The sequence below is a fragment of the Pinus tabuliformis genome, chromosome 1_2 (genome assembly GCF_031772625.1).
Source record: "Pinus tabuliformis cultivar Carrire ecotype Pingquan chromosome 1_2, CPIR1, whole genome shotgun sequence".
In the NCBI taxonomy this organism is placed as follows: domain Eukaryota; kingdom Viridiplantae; phylum Streptophyta; class Pinopsida; order Pinales; family Pinaceae; genus Pinus; species Pinus tabuliformis.
This window is the reverse complement of record NC_142298.1, coordinates 986,596,078-986,612,630: the sequence shown is the minus strand read 5'-3', so window position 1 is coordinate 986,612,630 and position 16,553 is coordinate 986,596,078. Positions and strand designations below refer to the sequence as shown.

At 30.4% G+C, this 16,553-nt stretch overlaps 1 protein-coding gene across 1 annotated transcript; it reads left to right on the top strand.

Moving 5' to 3' along the window:
* The first annotated feature begins 3,386 nt into the window (after positions 1–3,386).
* Positions 3,387–9,818, top strand: LOC149209336 (putative fatty acyl-CoA reductase 4). Its single transcript, XM_089394253.1, has 10 exons — positions 3,387–3,462; positions 3,555–3,658; positions 3,748–3,953; positions 4,051–4,151; positions 8,259–8,502; positions 8,599–8,760; positions 8,901–8,979; positions 9,099–9,365; positions 9,454–9,581; positions 9,671–9,818. The coding sequence occupies exons 1-10, from the start codon at positions 3,387–3,389 to the stop codon at positions 9,816–9,818; spliced, it is 1,515 nt and encodes a 504-aa protein (XP_089250379.1).
* Positions 9,819–16,553: the final 6,735 nt, after the last annotated feature.

Here is a 16,553-nt window from a genome sequence, read left to right as displayed (position 1 = left end):
ATAAATTATGATGATGATGATGGTGGTGGGTAACATCCTTTGAGACCAAATTTTGGTCAATCGAACCTAAAGAAACGAATTATTATTTACTTTGATTTAAGATTTTATTCCTATGCTCAAAAAGCTTGAAGAGAAGCCTCCCGAGCTCACTATAATTTTGACATCCTAAAAGGCTAGGAAGGTTAGTATTGCAACAAAGATTATGACGCTGAGATCTAATGGGGTTGTATGTGGGGCACTCTAAGAGGAATTGATTTTCATCCTCGAAGTGATTTTCATCCTCGATGTTCATATTCTCATAGAGATGGCATATCCTTTACATCCATGGTGTTTTAGGAACTGCCCAACGACCCATCTCACTATGGAGCTCATGAGAGTTCATTCTAATCTTGGCTATATTAATTTTCTTCTTTGAGCTAGTTAAAACAAAGAGATACTTTTGATCTTCGAGGGTGGGGTTGATGACCTCCTTAACGATAACTTAATTTTCTTTTGGCTGCTAAATATTTCTCACACCACATTTTTTTCTTTGAACTTAGAAGTAGCAATATTTTTAATGTTATTAATGTTTTGCAATGCAAAATTCTCATTGATCTCCCAATGGTTTAACCAGGCCCTAGTTTAAGCCTTAGGAGGTTTTAGCTGGAATTTAAAGCTAGCTTAGGAAGCTTTTCTCTATATAAACATGATATAAACTATGTTATTTAATATGGAAATTGAAATATTTTATTTAAGGATAACCATGAATTAACATAATCATTTTCAATTTCCAAATATGATTAAGACATGTATTAAGATTTTAATATCTAAAATTTAAATTATAAATAAAATATTTCAATATAATATCTTTAATATAAATTTTATATATGAAAGAAAATATTAATACATAAACACTTTCTCTATATATATATATATATAACACATATTCTATTATTATATTATTAACATATTAATATTATCTAATAAATTAATATATTATTAATAATTTACAATTATTGAGTTATATTATATCATTATATTTATGAATATAGATCATTAATAAATTAATATAATATATTAATTTTTTAATATTAATCTATTAGATTAGTAGTTTATTATATTTTTTAAAATCTAATGCATTAATTATATAAATTTAATATTATTAATTAATTTATAAAAAAATTTCATTCACTTTTATTAGTTTTTCTTTTCATGGGTTTTTCTCCTTATCTTCTTTTTGTTTATCTTTATTTATATTTTATTTTTTTGTTTTCTTCTCTATAACATCTTGTCCCAATGAAGGTTTAGACTCAAACCTCTATTTGAAAATAAAAAAGTGGAGCATATTGTGAATTTCTCTTCTTGGATTCTTATTACATTATTAAGTTTATTAAAAAATTTGTAATTTATTCATTTTTTAATATGGAATTCATGTGTAAAAATTTAAATATTAATAACACAAATAATTTTATATAGAGAGAATCATGTAGATATATTTTTTCGACTTTCAAATATAATTGGGACATGTATTAACATTTTAATGTGTGGAAGGTGAATTATAAATAGAATATTTAAATGTCGAATATATATATAATTTTATTTCTTAAAAAAGGAAGAAATACATTTTTTGTTTATATATAGAGAATTCTTATTCCATGAATAGATTGTTTTTGTAGATTTACAATTCACTCATTTCTAAATATAAAATTGAAATGTGACAATTTTTAAATACTAATAACAAAAATTATAATTATATATATATATAACATTTTAAAATTTATTTATAACATATATATATATATATATACACGATTTTCTAATTTCAAATATGATTGGGCATATATTAACATTTTAATGTGTAGAATGTGGATTATAAATAATATATATGTATATGTATTAAAAAAGTTAAATATAGAGAGAGAGTACTTGTAATTCTTTCATTTTTTGATATGAAGTTGACATGGACCATTTCAAAAAATATTTACAATAAAAATAATTATATACAGATAAAGTCCTATAAATATATGTTTTCTATTTTTTAAAATATGCTTGGGACATGTATTAACATTTTCGTGTGTTAGATGTGAATCATTTCAATGTCAATTATATATATAGAAAAGAAAAGAAACACACACACACAAACACACACATATAACATTTTATTAGTGAGCTATTTAAAATCAACATAAATTTATTTTAATTTTGAATCTTAAGAAGAATCAAATATTTCTACATGAAACAATTGTGTTTGGAGGTGTTTGGAGCACTTCCCAGTCATACATAGTCATACCCAAAATTGGACCACAAGACTTGTAAGGACCAAACCTCCCAACTTCACTCTGGAAACATACCCTCTAGGTTAACATAAAAACATTTCTTTAGTCTTTAAATTCCAAAAAAAATATATATTTTAAAAACACTTGATAAATTCAGAATTAAAAATAGATATATGTGAATTCATTTAATTATAAATAATTTAAAAATAAAAAATAAAAAAAATTATTTGATAATTTAAATCATATATACATTTAAAAATAAAAATAATTCCTCTATAAAACTGATTCTGGCTCGTCTAAAAAACATTAACGAAGATAAAGTTTGACATTATTACTGATGACAGTGATGAAAACATTCGATAGCAGCTAGAACTGACATTTGATATTTCGTGAAAAATAAATAAATAAAAATTCCACTAGCCTTTTGAAAACGATCGAAATAAGAAGATGGTAGTTTGACATTACTGATCGTTGAAAATCAAAGCCATGTGACTACAGCATTATTGCTCGTTGAGAAATCAAAATTCCTTAGTATTTTAAGACGTGTGGTCGAGATATTCATAACATCGTAATAGTGGTTCAGGTCAATTATACGAAGCCAATTATCGAGTTTGGTAAAGCTTGTTACTTAGCTAATTAATATTAGCTAATATAAATAGCCCTATTTGCTGGGCTATTAATATTTCTAGGGTTATAGTTCCTATTTGCTGGGCTATTAATATTTCGTAGAGTTATAGTTCCTATTTGCTGGGCTATTAATATTTCTATAGTTATAGTTCATATTTGCTGGGAGGCCTGTTTGATTGGCGGTATATGTCAATCTTTAGATTTAGACCAAAGTACAAAATCCGAGTTAGCATTGCCTATTTGCTTGGCTTTATTCCATTGTGCTCGCCTGTCTCTGCGACTGGACTGCAGATTGGAATTATCATTTTGTTCATTGTGCTCGCCCTTCTGTCTGCGATTGGAGAGCAGATTGTAAGTATCATATTATTCATTGCCTTATCTGTGCTGTTTGCTTGAGCATAAATTGTGTACGGTGAACATAATAAAATACGCAGCCTACGTATGACCAACAGGTCGTTTTTGATATTTTTATGCACGAGTTGCAGATTTATCAAAATTCGATCGATGGCGTCAAATATTCTTGGCTTTCTCAGTGAGAAAAACATATTGGTGACTGGATCGACCGGTTTCCTCGGAAAAAGTATTAAATATTCCACACAGTACTTTTATTCTTATATATATATATATATACATATCGACGATAATGAATGTAATTGTTGTTCACTTACGTAGTTTTCATCGAGAAAATATTACGGTCGCAGCCCGGGATTAGCCGCATTTTTGTTTTGCTAAGGGCGAATGATTCTGAGTCCGCCAAAATCCGATTCAAAACTGAAGTAAGAAATCTGAGTAATCTTCCTACTCATAAATTGGTCAATGGTCCGCCTACAAATGATGTAATTTCTTCCTTCGCTATGAATGACAGGTTTTGAAACTGGAGCTTTTCAGAACTTTGAGAGAGCAACATGGAGACAGCTTCGAAAGTTTCATATTCGAGAAAGTTGTTCCTCTGGTCGGAGACATTGCAACAGATCATAATCTTGGAATTTACACCGAGAGTAGCAGAGAGGACCTCTGGGAAAATCTGGACGCCATTGTCCATATTGCAGCCAGCACCGTGTTTGATGACAGGTTTGTTTATATTTCCTCTTGGCAATCTGATTACTCATGGCTATAACACAGCATTTATATTTGAATGGAAAGCCTAACACCCTTTCGCACAAGGTAGATATGACATTTCTCTGAATGTCAACACAAAGGGAGCTGAGAATATTGTCCAATTCGCTAAACGATGCCGTAAACTTCAAATCCTCCTGCACGTCTCCACTGGTAAGTGGACAGATTCTGATCTTATCTATCAGAGAAAAAGATTTAACTAAGAAAAGAGGATTTCTTAAATGAGAAAAAATTTACATGAATTTAACTATTACATTGGGAAGTATAATAGATTTAATTTTTTCCTTTAATTAAAAATATTTTATTTCCAAATACATTAATAATTAGAGTCGGCGTTTTTAAAAACTTGTTTGTAATAATTTTAGAGAGGTTAGATTTATTTTTCAAAATGTTTGTAGTAATAGGATAGTGAATAGATTTAAACCTCGAAATATTTGGAATGCCATATTAATATTGTAAAATTCATTTATTTACATCGAAATTTTTTAATTAAAAAAAAAAAAACTGTTAAGCTTATGTTTATTAAAAAAAATTAGTTTAAATTTTATAATTATATGATAATTTTATTTTAAGTGAAAATATTTATTTAAATTCTGTTACTGAAAAAATTAGTTTATATAATATGTATCAAATTTAATAAATTTAAATATTATATACTAAATTTAAATTAATTACACAAAATAACATTATTAAAATATTTTATTTATATATTATATATACTATTTAAATTAATTACACGACATAACATTATTAAAATATTTTAATCATATTAATTTTTTTATATTCAATAAGTGTATATGGTGTATTTATTTCATGGGGAGTACACACAAAATTACACATTTTGCATGGTTAATAACCCATTATTAATAATGTTTAAACGAAAATCAAATTATTACTTCCAATACTTTATATATACAGCTTGAGTGGGCTTAATGGTTAAGAGCATGTGTTTCCTCCTAATAGGTAACATGTTAAAAACCAGAGGGGGTAGAGTATGTATGCCTTCGTAGACTTAGCAGTGAAATCGCTACACGGAGGTGGGTCCTTTGTCCCACAAACAAGGGGGTCTCATACACAAATTTGGTGTATTTTTTAATATTATTAGTCTCTATTCATTATCACAATTGAGTTATCATTAATTTAATATTTTTTTTGTGAGGTTGTTTATGGTTTCTAAGACACTGCGATACTAAGTACTTCAACAAAATATTTTTATCAAGGAGATTTACTTAAACAATTCATAGGATATTTGACGTAGAATTACCCAAAATCATATTTGAGGTATTCTAACCCTAAGAGAGTAAAAATGTTTTAATAATACAGACTTGACTAACTAATTTAACTTTGATTACCATTAATTTTACATAAATTATACTTGATTATAAATATTTATCTATTTAAATTATACTTGATTATAAATATTTATCTATTTACCAATGCAAATTATTATAAATATATTATATTATTATTTTTTAATGATATATTAAAATATTAATTATTTATCAATGTATTGATGAGAACATAGAAAATAAAAAAGACTAAAAGAAAATAAAAATAAAAAAATTAGAAAATCCTAAATTAAAAAAAATATCTCAAATCAAGGTGTCCAAATATGTGTTAACAAAAATTAAAAAACAATATCTCAAATCAAGGTGTCCAAATATGTGTTAACAAAAGAAAATAAAAATAAAAAAAATTGGAAAATCCTAAATTAAAAGAAATATCTCAAATCAAGGTGTCCAAATATGTGTTAACAAAAATTAAAAAACAATATTAACACAAAAAAAGGACATAGAGCTAGACACCATACCACCTCGCATTTAAGATGACGGTGGTGTGACTATCCAGCCCAATGCAGTCACACATATTAACTATAATACATCCATTTGAATTAAGATGGTAGCTCTCATTCCATCTATAATCTCTCAACCCGTGTGCAGTGGCTTTGTGTTCTTATACATTCCCAATGGCATTCCCCCCGTAAGTGGGATATTTCCCCGGAACATTATCTTTGTGGAAACTCAATCCATTTGTCATGGCTCTCTCTTCTTCTCTCGTCTTTGTGACAATCCCCCACCGCAGGTGGGATATCTCCCCCATGATGTTGTCTTTCTAGAGAAACTCTGTCACTTAAAGGATTCAATACCCTCGAAACTCTGTCACTTAAAAGGATTCCATACCCTCGAGGAAAACCTCCATTACGTGCGCCTTGTTTTGATATTTCATGCGTGGAAGATGGTGATAAACGCTGAAGAAATGACACATGGGAAATAAAAACAGTTGCACGGGAAGTGGTCGGCGATGATTCGGGCTTCGTTCACAACATCTCTATATTCGGTGGGAAGACAGTTGTGGGGAAGTTTTTGTATGTCTAATCATTGGAGCATTTTCATTTCGTTACTATTTGCATAGTGGATTATGGTTTATTGTCTATAAGGTGTCTTGGTGGTTTGGATTTTTATTGGTGTGTCCGAAATATTATGATTTTTGCACCCTATCCAAATTTACCCCTTGTTCTCTCATTTTTTCGCACTACTAATTAATAAAATTCTTAGCTTTCTCTTGCAACCACGTACTAAATTTCTTCTTATATTTTCTTAGACTATGTCATCTTGTTTAAATGGTTTTGTATTCTAGTAAGGGACATATATTTATGTGTGTCTCTCTCCTCACTATGTACATGCAAATGAAATCTTATTTGTTTGGAGGTTGAGGCCATAAAGGACAACGAGCCAAATACCAAGCTTAGAATGCTATGATTATATTCCACTCCTCCACCTCTCTATAAATCCAAGAGGAAATTCATGAACTTGAGGTCTTAATTACAAATGATTGATAAACCTAGTCATGTTATGAAATCCAAAACAAAGTTGCTAGTTGGGTTCTTGAATCTATTATACTAGAGGACGAGAGAGTCAACATATCAATTTCATCACCCTCTATTGGAAAATGAAGATCCTCCTGGGAAGGGTCCTTAAGGAAAAGCATGATGATCACAATCGTATTATAGCTTTTCTTAATGAGTTTTAGTGAGTGCAATGCCACAAATTCTCCTATTTTGTTAGCCTAGATGCTTAGTTTTCCTATTTCGTTAGCCTAGAGGCTTCCTTGGACATATAAGGTCATCTTCAATGTTGTCTCAAACCTATAGCTGGAGTAGGAACAAGTGTCCAAAATTTGCCCGAGTCACAGTTCCAGTTGTGTAGCTAGTAGTAACAAGCCACTTTATTTTAAGATGGTTTTGATTGATAAAATGTAGACCATTATTAAGAATTTTGGTTTTCCTTGTGAAAGTGAAAGTGAAAATGCTAAAGTTAAAAAGTGATTTTTGATTTTACCTAAATACTATTTTGAACCAATAGAAAACTTAATCAAATAAATTCAATTCAATTCAATTTAATTTAAAAAAATTAATGAAAACTTTTATGACTAATAAAAAACGAAAAATTATTTCAATTATTTTTTTTACATAAAAATCTTAATCATTATAAACTTTAATAAATATAATATAAATATAATAATGTTATATATATTTTTATGTATATTATATTAAGTTAGTGTTTATATCTAATTTCTATATATGAGCACTGATCTTATAAACTTATGAGCTTGTTCTTTAGAAGATATATCTCTTTTGGGTTTAAGATAAATGGTTTATTTTTTTTTTATAAATAAATAATATTTTTCATTTACCTAAGTTTAAAAAATAAAAAATATACATCTTTTTATTTAGTTATCTAAAACTAATGTATCTAGAAATATAGAGTAATAAAGTAAATAAAGAGCAGTTTTAGTAATAATAAAGTAAATAGTTACTAAAGTAAATAAAGAGCAGTTTTAGTAACCCTTATTTACATAAGAATGGGAAATAAACTATAATTTTAACGGACTAAAATAAATAGATATATGTTTCATTAAAAAACTCACTCTCCACTTTCTAGACTAATATCTATGTAATGTAGAAAAGCAAACTCACTCTCCACTCTCTAGACTAATATCTATATAATGTACAAAAGATTACGTAGTGGGAGGTAAAAGTGGAAGAATCATAGAAAGTCCTCTAATGTTGGGGGACTCTATAGTTATCTAAAACTGATGTATCTATAAATATAGAGTAATAGAGAGCAATTTTAGTAACCCTTATTTACTTGAGAATGGGAAATAAACTATAATTTTGACAGACTAAAATAAATAGATATACGTTTCATAAATAAACTCAGTCTCCACTTACTATACTAATATCTATGTAATGTACAAAAGCTTACGTAGTGGGAGCTAAAAGTGGAAGAATCATAGAAAGTCCTCTAATGTTGGGGGACTCTATAACGGCCAGCAAAGCACTTGAGAACGATAGCGGTCCACCTCTCATGTTAGATATTGAAGCAGAATTTGACCTAGTGGAGAAAACAAAACACGCACTCCAGGCCTCGTCGAGTACTCACACTGCAAGCAAATGTTTTGTAAAAGATGGAGTGAAGCGTCTCAAAGAATTAGGTTTAGAGAGGTGAGTACTCATATGTCTATTGTTGAAATTTGCATCGATTTCATTTTGAAAATAATTTATTAGACGTTTATTCACGATGGACATATATATTAACAGGGCAAGAATGTTTGGGTGGCCAAATACGTACTCATTTACCAAAGCTATGGGGGAAATGCTAATAGCGAATTTGAGGGGAAATCTTCCAGTGGTCATCCTCCGACCGACCATTATTGAAAGCACTTTGGCAGAGCCCTTTCCTGGCTGGATGGAGGGCAGCAGGTTCCCAGAAATATCCATTCTATATTGTTAGAATTTGGGTAGCACGTTGAAACGCAAATAAATGTTCCATATAATGTTATTAAAATCGGTATCGTATCAGTATTCGCACTGATCATGTGCTTTTTCCGAATGTCATACAGAACTATCGACACTCTTATAATACAATACGGAAAAGGACAAATCTCATTCTTCTTAGCTGATCCAGAACTTATTTTAGACGTGGTCAGTCACTTCAATTTCTTCCAGCACAAGTTCAACATCCTGTCCCATGTTGTTGTCCGTAAATATATAGATTGCTTAGTATTTAGATTTGATATTATTCGTTTGATGATTAACAGATTCCAGCAGATATGGTTGTAAACGCAATGATAGTTGTTATGGCTGCACACGCATACGAGAACGGTCTCTTTGTTTATCACGTCGCATCATCTGTTGCGAATCCATTGCGTCACTATGTTGCAGCAGACGAGGCATATAAGTATTTTTCAACGCACCCTTGTGTTGGTAAAGATGGAAACATAATTCATGTAAAAGAGATGCGTTTTCTTAAGAGCATGAGCAGCTTTCGCCGAGACATGCATCGACGTTACAAAGCACCGCTAGAGGTAATTTATCTTTAATGTACTCCACAATTTCTTTTATAGGTCATCTGAACTTCAATCCGTGATAGCTCTGGGTGGGGTTGAAAAACAGGTATTCGGTGTAGTGAGCAAGCTCTTGTGTTGCAACTTCACAGAACGTTACAAACGGATGCTTCGAACATACAACAAAGTCATGTTCTTAGCAGAGTTGTACGAGCCATATGCCTTCTTTAACGGAAGGTTGGTCTGTGCTTAATTTTGTTTTATTAATGAACAATTATTAAGTAATTTTTACTAACTAGCATAGCTAACCCTGCGACTATTAACAGGTTTGACATAACAAAGATTGAAGGCCTGTGGAAAAATATGTCAGAGGAAGACAAGAAAGCGTTCAACTTAGACGTCAAATCCATTGATTGGGTTCATTACTTTTCAGTTGTTCATATCCCTGGACTGTTTAAATATGTATTGAAGTGAAGTGAGAAAGATTGTAGCTGACATCTTCTATTTTATGCGATGATTATATGTTATGGTTTACCCTTATATGTTATGATTCATAAAGGAGATAAGAGGACTTCGCTTTGTTTACTCGATAAATTAATTCAAAGTGAAGTCAGGTTGGCTATTTCTTAATGATGTAAGATTCAGAAGTCCATAGGATTCATAATTATTATATTATAAATGTAATATCAATTATTAATGTAAAACTTATGGAGCTTTATGAGATATCTAGTATTGTTATTGTATTTAACGATCCGGTTGGATATTTCTTAATGATGTAAGATTCAGAAGTCCATAGAATTCATAATTATTATATTATAAATCTAATATCAATTATTAATGTAAAAGTTATGGATGTTTATGAGATATCTAGTATTGTTATTGTATTTAACCATTATTCATTTCCAAGTTTCCTCTTTATAATACTAAAGCAAAATAAATGTGTGTTTATTTTTTAAATAATCATTAGTACACCTACGGATCTTTATTCACGTTCGGCACTAAAAAAGTAAGTGACATCACACACTTTAAATTGGGTGAAGAGGTAATTTTTTTTGCTTGGCAATGTAAATTTGTAGTTAGCTTTTTTATAGGTCTCTCTATAGAGTGAGACTAGATCTATGGTCTGTATTTCAAATATTAAAATATTTTTATAAATATCACAAAAATTAATGGAAAAATTAATAAACTGGTTGTTGTATTTCAAATATTAAAATATTTTATAAATATTACAAAAACTACAATTATTTTATGTTTAAATGGAAAAATTAATACATTGTTATGAGAACAATAAAGTAAGAAGCATATTGACTATGCTTTTTAGAATTATAATTATAATAGATATTTTGATAAATATTAAGAAATTTATAATCATTCTAAATTAAGAATTAGAATTATAATAGAGACTTTGATCAATATTAAGAAAGTAATAATCATTCTAAATTAAAAGCCTCAAAAACTTACCCACATAATATAATATTATAATTAAAATAAATATCTATGTCATATTATTAAAGTGTGTAGACCATTGTATTCATGTTATGTAAAGTAAGTAGTGGTTATAATTTTACTTTATTAAAATAAATAGATATGTCATATTATCAAGGCATGTAGACCATTGTATGCATGTTATGTAGAGTAAGCCCTGTTACAATTTTACTTTATTTTTTGAGATTATGAACATAATACAAAGTGATTAATTAATGTTAAAGAAATTTGATGAAAGACTAAGGTTATTGACCTTTTAAATTTAGTTTTTATATGTTTATGATTTTTAGAAAATTAAGTCCAAGGGAAAAGTATACTGAAAAGGAGAATAGAAGATAGATATTTATTTGGTGGTATTTAGAGGAGGTTTGTAAGGAATGATATATAGAGAATTCTTAACAACCATTTTCAGCTTTAATGCCACCAAATTATTACATGTTAGTTGCAATGGAAATTTGGGAAAAAAAATGTCATTATTAAAAAGCATTATGGTAAAAAGATGAAACATCTTCTTAAATATATAAATTTTACTTTTGGGAAATTGGTATAGCTAAAAAGTGTTTTTTTTTTTAAATATTGATATATTTTTTTCTATATAAAACATAAAGCACATGTTCACTTCAATGCATTTGGTATGTAATTTTAAGTGTTTATATATTTAAAAAAAAAATTAACATAGTGAATCTTTGAAGTGACTAGGTCAAAGCTTACGGCTCAACTATGAGGATCTTAATGTAATCATAATTTTCTTTTTTCTATTACTTAGGTCTTCATTTATACTAGTGTGAGTTATTTTCCCTTTTCAAAGTAGGTAGACTCATCAAACATTAATGTGAAAATAAAAGATCATTTTTTTGTACATTTGATATATCTCCAAGAATAAATATATAAAAAATAAAAGCAATAATTAATTTCTTAGAAAAATATATATTTAGAATTCGCATACAAATATCTATAGTTTGTGTAGTTCATTAGTAGTGAACATGTAGAGGACATATATAAACAATGTTGAAAATCAAGAAGTTGTAAAAATGGATGTATTGCTTTATGTAGACCAAACCAAGAGGCATGACAATACCTAAAAGAAAAGTAGCCACCTTTTCCACCACTTAATCGAAAAAAGGTGATCCCACTAATTATTTTTTGAATTAATTAATGTGTGAGCATTATTTAAATAAATGTGTGCATGTTATAATAATATGCATCTGCATTTTTTTCTTCATCTGTGTGCATTTTTTTCTCCATCTGATACCATCTTTCCAGAATTTTTTTGTCCCCCCTTCTTTATCTCTCTCCCTCCCTCTCTCTCTCTCTCTCTCTCTCTCTCTCTCTCTCTCAGCCCCCTATATCTCTACAACTTTATATCTCTCCCCATTTCTCTATTCATGGTCCCTCTCTATGTTTTCCTTTCCTTATCACTCTCTCTCTCTTTCCCTTTCTCTCTCTCTATCCCCCAATGTCACCCTCCTTTGTCTCTCGCCCTATTTCCTTATTCTTTTCTCTCTCTCTCTCTCTCTCTCTCTCTCTCTCTCTCACTCTCTCTCTATGTGTCCCTCTGGAATCCATATCTCTCTCACTTTCCCTAAGCCCCTGCTCTATCTCTCCAGCCATTTACCTATCATATTCTATATCTCTGCATTTTTTTTATCCTTGTTTCTATCTCTCTATCCCTTTCCCTATTCCCCCTCTTGGATTCCGCTTCTCTAGATCTCCCTGTCTCTCTTACGTCCCCCTAATCTCCTCCCTCTCTCTACCTTTTTCCATATCTCTTTCTATATCTCCCCCTCTTCCAATACTGATATCTATCTCTCTCTCTCTTTCCCCATCCACCCCTCACTTACTTTCCCATCACTCTCTCTCTACTCCTCACTCTTTAACCACAATCTCTTTTTGTCTTTATCTTTGTTTCTCTCTCTCTCTATCTCTCCCTCTTTCCCCACCAGACTTGCCCTCCCTATCCTTCCCACTCTCCATTTTTTCTCTCTCTCTCCATCCCTTTCTCTCTCTATCTTTATGTCTCCCTCCTATTTCCCTCTCTCTTTCTCTCCTTCCCTAATCCATTTCCGCTCTCCCCTTCCTTAATGCCTCCCATTTATCTCTCCCTAAAAACACAAGTACATCTCTCTCTCTCTCTCCCTCTATTCCTTTCTCTCTATTTACTTCCCTAAGTTTCCCACCCCTCTCACCTCCTCTCCCTATCCCTTATTTTCTCTATATCTCCATTCACTCACTTCCCCTATTCCCCTGTTTTTATCTTCCTTTCCCCATCTCTCTACCCGTCTCCCATTATACATTCTCCCATATCTCTTTCTACTATTATTCTCATCTCTCTCTCTCTCTCTACATATGTCTCCATTATATATCCCTCAATCTCCTCTTTTCTTATCCTCCCTCTCTCTCAACCGCTTTCCCTATCTCTTTCTATCTCTACCCCACTACATGCCCCGCGTTATACCTCTACCCCTTTGATTTTCCCTCTTTCTATTTGTCTCTCACTCTTTCCTTACCCCCTCTCTAGTTTCCTCTCTCTCTCTCTCTCTCTCTCTCTCTCTCTCTCTAACACATACACTCTCTATAAACCCCTCTCTTTTCCCTCTATCTCACATTCAATATTCCCATATCCCCCTCTATTTCTCTATCTCTTTTCTCCCTCTATCCCCACCTCTCTCCCTCATTTTATCCCTCTCCCATGACTTTACCTTGTTCCTACCCCCTCTACCCCTTCCATTATCCCTTTCTATCTCTCCCCTTCTACCCATCCCTCTTTTTATCCCTCACTCCCTTTGCCTATTCCCCCACCTCTCTATTTTCATTTTCCCATCAATCACTCCATCTCGTTCCTCCTCCCCATTTCCTCTCTCTCTATGGATTTCTCTTTCTCTCTCCCAATGTATCCCTATTTATATCTCTCTCTCTCGCTACCCCTCTCTTTCTTCCCAATTCAACATCTCTTCTGGACTCACAAGGGAATTTCCCATGGATAAATAATCTTTTATCTATGATCATATAATTTTTTAAGACTAACCATGCATGAGCTATATATAGAGAATATAAAAAAGTTCACACATGTTACAGAATGCATTCATAGTATTGTGAAGGTATACAATTTAAAAATGGCGAGGGAGGAAGGTAGATGGATACTTGTGTTTAAAATTTATACAAGTACCTCAAAATGCATGTGTTCTTTTGTTAGGAATGCATCCACATTTTTTCTAGCTATTAACACATGTTCTTTAATGCTAAGTGTTGTTTGTTCTCATGTAATATGCTCATTCAAAATATAGGTAGTAAATTCTGACATTTGATTCAAGGATCATATCAGTTGCATAATATTATCTTCCAAATTACTTGTTATTATTCGGGTCTCATTATTTAGGTTTTTGAAAGGAATACTTGGGATGTTCATAGTAGTGAAGATTCAAGAGAGGTTAGAAATCCTAACTGTGAGTAAAGCAATCAATGAAGAGATACTTGCTAAGGAGAAATCTCAGGATTTTGGAAAAGTTCATAGTATACAACCTAAACTATAAAGTTTTTTGAATCTATCATTGCTTTCTCTAATTGTCTATTTTTAATGAGGACATTCTTTTTATGGATAAACATTCTTGTGTTTAGGGTCATCTATTTTCAAGGACCATCCTTATGAGGCACGGGAGAGAGACATAGAGGGTGAGAGGGAATATAAAAAAAACAACAAAGGGAAGAAATGTTACAAGGAAACTCACATGTTCTAGAATATGTTGATAATCATGTGTGTCCACCACACATGAAAAGGGAGGGGTAGATAGTAAGTGGAAGTTAGTCTTAGGAGAACGTGTATGATCCTCCAAATGCATGTGCACTTTTGTTAGAAATGAATGCATGATTTTACTAGTCATTAGCATGTGTTTTTCAATGCTAGGTGTTGTCTATTTGAATGAAAATATTAATGGTAAATTTCATTCAAACACTAATTCTAAATAGAGATACTAATTTTGGAATTTTGGTTCAAGGATAATTTCAATAGCACAATATTATTTGTTGAACTATATGGGATTTTTGTGTTTAGGATTACCTAGGTTTTCATGAGAAATAATGGAAGTGGTGCATCCATTTTTCCCTTCTCTCTCACATCTTATCCCTTTCTCCCCCCTTCCTATCCTCTCAACATTTTAACTAAATCAAAATAAAATAAGATTTGTATTTATTTATTTATTTAAAAATAAATATTTTTGATCTATCTAAATCATATACTCCCTACAATCATGATTTGTTGTGCCCAGCTAATAAGTACTATAACAAGTTAAGAAAATAGTAATAACAAAAAAATCAATGTCCACCATAAATAAGATTCACCAAAAAAGCACTGATAGAGATAAAATATCTCAATATCGAAACCTTTTTTTAAATCCAAAACTTAAGCAAAGGTTTACACATTTAAATATTTGATTCCTCTTAACTCTTGGTATATTCAAAATTATGATAAATCTATGTTACTTTTGAACAACACACTAATAAAATGTTATATATATATGAATATGATAATGAAATATTTTATTTATGATTCATGCTCTATAAATCAAAATGACTATACATATATTAATCACATTTGAAAGTAGAAAAAAAATATACTTAGGTACCTCTCTCTCTCTCTCTCTCTCTCTATATATATATATATGTATATATATATATTTTTTAAAATCTTACATGTCAACTCCACATTAAAAAATGAATGGATTACTAATCTCCTTAAAATAATACTACTAGTAAAATAAGAATTACTTCTCTTTAATATATAATATATATATATATATATATATATATATATATATATATATGCAGATTAAATTATATGTGTGTGTTACATATCAACTCTTTATTAAAAATGAATGAATTACAATTCTCTCTCATTCATCTATTAATGGCATAAGAATTTTCTTCTTTATAAATAAAATCTATATAAAAAAATTAATTAATAAAATGTTGTGTGTGTGTGTGTGTTTTATATGGTATATACATACATAATTCACATTAAAATATTTTATTTATGATTCACATTTTACCCCCAATTGTTACTACATATCTCATTCATATTTCGAAATTAAAAACACACACACACACACACACACACATATAGTAAGACTCTCTATTTAATTATTTTTTTAAGAGAGTTTTTTTTTAATATTTAAGACATTACATGTCAACTCCATATTAGAAACGAAAGAATGAAAAATATCCACAAAGAACTTGTTAATGGAATAATAATTATCTCTATATATAATCTATATTAAACCTTCTTTTTGCTATTAATATATTTTAAATGTTAAATATCTTCTTTTTTTTTTTGCTGAAGCAAGAGTTGTACCTTCTATTTCATTAAAACATACAATATTTTACAAAAAATACATTAGTCCGCAAGGAACTGTGGACCAAGGAGAATCTAAACTCTAACTACCAAGGGCATCGAGCCAAAGGCAAAAAGCCCCCAACCCTACAAACATAACCTCAAAACCCTCAAAAGAGAGAAAATTCTTAGGCCGTATAATTAGAAGAACGTACGAAAATCCTTTATTCCCACAACGAAATTGAACAACCGGACTTGCATCTTTAATCACATCTGTCCAATCTCCTCGCCCGATCCAACAGCAGAGGAAGATATCGCAGTACAAAGATGCCCGATGCTTAATGACCCGGACCCACCAACATGCATGATCGTTCTTGACCGTAGATCTGCCTTGCCAAATC

What these genes read in the sequence shown, in the direction of transcription:
- LOC149209336 (XM_089394253.1), top strand. Translation starts at nt 3,387, where the DNA reads ATGGCGTCAAATATTCTTGGCTTTCTCAGTGAGAAAAACATATTGGTG. An exon ending in AGCACCGTGTTTGATGACAG is followed by an intron (nt 3,954 to 4,050) that starts GTTTGTTTATAT and finishes CGCACAAGGTAG; the next exon opens with ATATGACATTTCTCTGAATG. An exon ending in CCTCCTGCACGTCTCCACTG is followed by an intron (nt 4,152 to 8,258) that starts GTAAGTGGACAG and finishes AATGTACAAAAG; the next exon opens with CTTACGTAGTGGGAGCTAAA.